The sequence below is a fragment of the Tamandua tetradactyla genome, chromosome 10 (assembly GCF_023851605.1).
Source record: "Tamandua tetradactyla isolate mTamTet1 chromosome 10, mTamTet1.pri, whole genome shotgun sequence".
Taxonomy (NCBI): Eukaryota; Metazoa; Chordata; class Mammalia; order Pilosa; family Myrmecophagidae; genus Tamandua; species Tamandua tetradactyla.
The window spans coordinates 84,536,204-84,542,203 of NC_135336.1; the positions used below are offsets into that span (position 1 = coordinate 84,536,204).

At 39.6% G+C, this 6,000-nt stretch overlaps 1 protein-coding gene across 2 annotated transcripts in view; it reads right to left on the minus strand.

Annotated features, from left to right (window-relative positions):
- MRPL39 (mitochondrial ribosomal protein L39) overlaps window positions 1–5,372 on the minus strand; it is a 43,569-nt gene extending 38,197 nt beyond the window's left edge. The window contains exons 1-4 of one of the 2 annotated variants that reach the window (XM_077118762.1): window positions 5,241–5,372; window positions 4,301–4,507; window positions 2,345–2,484; window positions 230–329 (exon numbers count right to left, since the gene is read on the minus strand). In XM_077118762.1, coding sequence (XP_076974877.1) covers window positions 230–329; window positions 2,345–2,484; window positions 4,301–4,507; window positions 5,241–5,313 — 520 coding nt within the window. In that variant the 5' untranslated portion in view covers window positions 5,314–5,372. The other variant, XM_077118763.1, reaches the window with a different exon arrangement.
- Window positions 5,373–6,000: the final 628 nt, after the last annotated feature.

A 6,000-nucleotide genomic window follows, 5' to 3' on the forward strand; every position in this document is an offset into this window, starting at 1 on the left:
TCCTTTTCAAGAGAAACACTCTTCACTAACTCTATTATGTTAATTACTGACTTCTAAAGTTTACTTTATATTACATAATAGGATGGCTATGGTTACCCATAATAAATGGTAGAAAATGATAGCAATTTATATTAGATAAAATTAGAAATGAACTCTACACATTATCAAAAGCAGGTATCAAAATATTTAAGGATTATGCAAAGTATATGTATTTTTACATGTACATTACCAGGCACTTCTGGAGCTCTGACCAAACGGACCACATATTCATCTTTGAATGCCCTCTCTATTACACAACCCATCATCATAGCACATGAACGCCAATACGCCTAGAATTAAAAAATACATACAAATGTAAAATATACTAAGATTAACTAAAGTTTCTACACTATTAAAATTTAGGTTGACTTTGACTTAGAAAATAATTCTCAAGTATCTGTCTGTTCTCAGCATATAGGAAAGGTTACTATTAGACCATGACATTACCTCTACTTTTATTCACTGAGGCAAAAAAACACAAAAGAACAAAGCACTAACTTCATGTTGTTAGCAATGTTTCTGTGCAAGCCATCAGGCATTAAAATGGTTACCAACCATCAGAAAGTTTTACCATTTTGCAATAACTTTATTTTCAACCCAGGATAAAATCATTAGCAAACTTCTGCTAAAATAAAATAGCTTAATGTACACTGAACTTTTCTTCTATATAAATATGGAGGCACAACTCAACATTTAGAATTCTTCATGACTCTTATCTTATACCTAACATCACATAATACAGCACTGAATTAACTCATACTTCTAGCAAAACAATCCCACCATCAACTTCGCTTTCGTTTTATTAGCACACTTTAATTTGAGGATATGCCTGATTTGTGGTATCCATGCAGTTACCTTATCACAGTCATAGAGAAAAATATGCAACCTACACTGTACCTGCTTATCTTTTCTCTTTACTGGCACTGCCATAATTGGGAACTTAATTTTCTTAAGTCTTTCTCCACATCTGAGGATTACCAGAATGGGGTCACTTGGTTATCTTGCTTCAGAATGTATTCCATGCAACCAATTAACACACACTAAAAGTAAATACAAATCCAGGCCTTGAAGGTAAGTAGCAAAATGTACTTCTATAAATGTTATTAAATATCTGTTACTTGAACTCCAGAGTCAGAAAGCATAGGTTCACATCCAGGATCCACTACTTACTAAGCAAGGAAACTTAGGATGCTAAACTGCTTTTTATCAGTTTCTTTGCTTGAAAAATGGCAATAATATCAACTACTTTGTTAAGATTTTATTAGGATTAAATAAGTTAATACTTGCAAATCACCCAGAAGTGTGCTGGATACATAAGTATCCTATTAATGTTAGCTACTACTATTATCATTTCTGTCATTCCTTTCTATTATTTTATTATCATTTCTAAATCCTATTTTGTAGGATTTTTATGAGGATTAAATAAATTAATACCTGTAAATCACCTAGAACAGTGCTGGATACATACGTACCCAATTAATGTTAGCTATTACTATTATCATTTCTATTATTACTATTACCATTTCTAGTATTTGATCTCAACAAATATTTATTAAACACCTACTGTGTATAAGTCAAGGACTAGGTCCAAAAAGGGACATGGTTCCTGTCTTCACGGAGCCAAGAATCAAGCATACTAAATAAACTATAAAAGATGAAAAGGATTTTAATAGGAGAGGGAAAAAATGCTCAGAGGTGAGGAACAGCATCAACAGAAGCAACGAAGGTAACAAAGCATAAACCATTAGTGACCATGAACTCCAGCGTGACTGGAGTAAAGAGGAAATGGGAAGATACAGTAAGAGGTAAAGCTCAAAAGGCAGGCTGGGGCTTGCCTTTTGCAATGTTATCAGGTAGGCAACTATTTTAAAGGGAAGTGACATGATCCAAATGTGCTTAATTTTATTATACAAATGTGAAGACTTCTAAGTATTTAAAAAAAAAGGGGGGGGGAGTGGAGAGTAAAGAAAGTTTAAAAGTAATTGGAATAATCCAGAGAAGACAGTCAAAGACTGAATTCAAGTAGGATGGAATCCCATGCAATACAGAGGGTGAACCATAAATGCAGGTTGAACAAAGATATGAATATAAACCACATGTCATATAGTTTTCTCAAGCAAAATAGAGAAATGAATTCCAGTCGTAGTTTCTGAATTATGAAAATGTACAATCTAATAAATAAAACCCTGACTCAGTACAGTTCAATTTTTGACCTTGGCCAAATTTTCACATTGCATTCTCCACAGAAAATGTTTTAATAAAAAGGAAAAAGAAAAAACTGGGGAGGAAAAGAACATAGAAATACCTTATTCACTTCTCCTGGATCACAATCTTTGAAAGTAAGAAATTTAATTTCACAGGACTTGGTCAAAGGCTTATACATGTCCCAAGGTTGTCCGTCCACAAGAGCCAGAATGGACTTTCTGTAGTACCACTCACTTAAATCTAGGAATTTAAAATGGATAATGATCTAAATCTAACAAATCTAATGAAAAGTTACATATTTGAGTGCTACATTAGGAAACAAAATAAAATTTTACAGGTTGTCTTTTTTGAAAAAAAATAATGAGTTAATCTACAACGAATATAAAAATAACAACCCAAATCCCCACTGTATTCTTTTTTCCCCCAATATATTCTTGATTATTAACAAAGTTATCCAAACCATTTACAAAAATCATTAAGACTAAGTGCAGTTGTAAACTAATGTATCAATGCTTTAGTAATGAAACAATTTTCCAAAAGCTACACTTAAATAATCAGTTATATCATGGATATAATTGGATATATATACATACAACTTGGGGACAAAAAAGGAAAACATATTAATATTCACCCATAATAAACCTGCTCTAGTTGGGTTTTGGACCTTGCTCCTAAATCATCTCTTATTTCCGTGATACAGACTCTTCAAATTAAATATATCATAGTTACCCATTTTTAATTATTATATGAATTCAATAAAAAAAAAAATGACAATCAGCTCTGGTCTCTTCTATGACTCCAGAATGAAACTCTAACCCTGATGTTCTTTGAGTACCCAGATAGTCACAAAAATGGTCAAAACTATAGGGTTTAAATTATCAGCCACTACATAAGTTCCATAAAGGCTGGTGTCATGTCTAGTTCTGCTCTAGTGTTTCCACAGAGCCTGGGACCAAGCCTGGAATACAGTAGGTGCTCAATACAAGTTTTACTGAATGAAGATACAAATGAAGAGAAAAATCTCAGGGCATGGGTCGTGCTGAGGGTCGTTCAGAAGCTCATATCTACACTGATGTGTATAAAGCTCCTTACGGGCTTGAGTTTTGTCTGATTCTCCTCTGTAACTCCAGTGCCTACCACATAGCAGAAGTTCAAAAAATACTTGCAAAACAAACGAACAAGCAATTATTGTAGATACAGGATCTAAATTAATTCAAGGGCCAGACTAAAGGAATATTTAGAGTGTAGTCTCTGTAGACAAGTTTAAACCAACTACTACAATCACTAAAGTTGTTCATTACCTCAATGTAATCATTACTGGGTTTTCCAAAAGTTAAAGCAATGCGACTAATCATGTTTATACACGTATGTATGTATGTGTATGTGTGTGTGTATGCCATGCTATTTGAGAGGTTTTCAAAATGTAAATATTTTGAGTCCTGTAAAAGCTACTATACAAGTATTTTAATAAAAAATAATATAGAGGCCCTCTTCCCTTCATTTCCACATCAAATAACATGAGGCGATTATCTTTCTTAAGATAAAACAGAAACGAATATCTTTACCCCAGTCACCTTCAACCCATGCACACTTTCACTCATACATTTACCAAACGTACATATGAATGTACACAAAAACCCAACAAAGAAATAAAAAGGGAAAGTGGGCAAAAAATACGGCTATCTGAAGCCAAGGCCGTCCTCTATATAAGAAACCCATAGTGACTGCTCCCACCACAGCAAAGTTCTGTCTAAAAGGGGCAAGGGGGATGGTAACAATGCATTCAGGTCCCTCCTTCTGCCAGAAGGAATTATGGCACTCTAACCTCAGCTAGAATCAAGCAAATTCCAGGACAACCTTTACACAACAGTGCAGATCTGCAAAGACCCACAGTACCATCAAGAGCTAAAGAGTCAGTGAACAGACAGTAAGACGCCAGATAAAGGAGAACTTCTGGGGAGTTCAGAGAGCAATTACGGCAACTTGTCTCCTCTGCAATTCTTCACACAGCTCCTGTAAAACAGTCAAAAACGATACCTTGATTCCATTTACTTACGCATGGCACAACTATAAGGCGTTGAAATATTTTTATTCATCACAAAAATAGTGCCCGGGTCGGTTTTTCCAACATGTTTAACTTCAATCTTCTCAGTTCGGGGAGTTAATGACAACTGCCTGTTTTTCTCCTTATTAAAGAGTTCATTGCGCATTTCTGTCAGTTCGGCCGGTGACAGCTTAGAAGCTGGTGATGTTGCTATAAACCCTGTGGAGAAGTTATAATTAATACGAAAGCTAAAAAAACCACGAGTGACACACTGACCATGACTCACCTCCGCCTCACTCCTGCATCACTACCCCTATATAAAAAGAAAAGGAGGCGAAAGAACTTTGAAAGCCATTCGCCCAAAACGCGCTCAGAGGTAAACATAAATCGCTTGCAGACAGTAACCAGCAAAATGCTATCGGCAGACACCTTGCAGCTGGCCCGGATTTGCACCTTTATTCAACTTTCCTCTTTCACCATCTGATCTCTAACTCCTAAAAATTTCCTCTGACGAATTCCTATCTGTGCTTTACAATAAGGGCCAGAGAGTAACCAGGAACTGAAGTCAAAACTTGACCAGAGTCGCTGGGAGAGTGAGCAAGGCTGCCGTTGTGAAAGGGTCCTGGACAAGAAACTCTAGGAGACTAAACGGCCCACGCCGAAACTATCAATACCTAGAGTGAGATATGCTGACCAAATCCTATACAGAACGAGTGTCCTGCAGGAACAGGAGGAAAACCTGTCTGTAGGGGCCCTCCCAGGCTTCTCCTGCGGCTGAGCCCACCCTCCCTCACCCCCGTTCCCTGGGTACCCCACCTGTCCCGGGATCGGTTCACAAGGGCCTAGAAAACCGACCCTAAGCCTCTTGGCCGTCACGACCCGCATCGGGCCCAAGCTACGCAGACCCACACTCCAGGCCTCACTCCCCGTCCCTGCGGCTATGCAAACTCACTGCAGCCGGCTCCGCCATTGGGGACGGCCAGCCAAAGGCGCAGCCCCCGAGCCGCCACGGCCATTGTCTCCATCGCGGCGGTGGGAACTGCCGCGTGCACTTCTTTCTCGGTCCTCCCCGGAAACTCGGATTGCACACCCGGTGTTCCGCTCGACAATTCCGTTCCGCCCCGGGCGCTCCGGCTAGGCACAGCCACCAGGGGGCGCGTTCGCCGCTCTGCCGGCGTCCCCGCGCCGTGGGTGACCGAGAGGTGCTGGGCCTCCCGGGCGGCCGGTCCGCCACTCTGGGCTCTGCAGGGAAACAGGAGTCTCCTGTGGAAAGGCGGGACCCCGCCGGTGGGGCGAAACCCTTGCTTCCCGAGAAGAATATCTCTGCGGAGAGGAGCTGAGGAAATGCGGCTTGATATCGTGGTCAACCCGAGAGGCCACGCCCATGATAGCTCCTCACTCGTGGCTTAGCTCTCAGTTTTGCTGGGTGGTTTCTGAGGTCGGTGGAGTGGGCTGCGTCCGGGTTCTCCATTTAATTACCATATTCCCGGCGATCCTCGAGACCTTCATGTTCACATTGGGGGAATACATAGATCTCTCTGCAAATTGCCTAGATAAGCACATATACTATAGAGAGAGAGAGAGAAAGAGTATCAAAACTATGTTAAAAGGCATCCCGGAGAAGAATTTTTGTCTCCTCTTTACTTATGTGTCCCAAGTACCTAGAACAATGTGTGGCTCCGTAGTAGACGCTCTATAGATCCTTGTTGAAA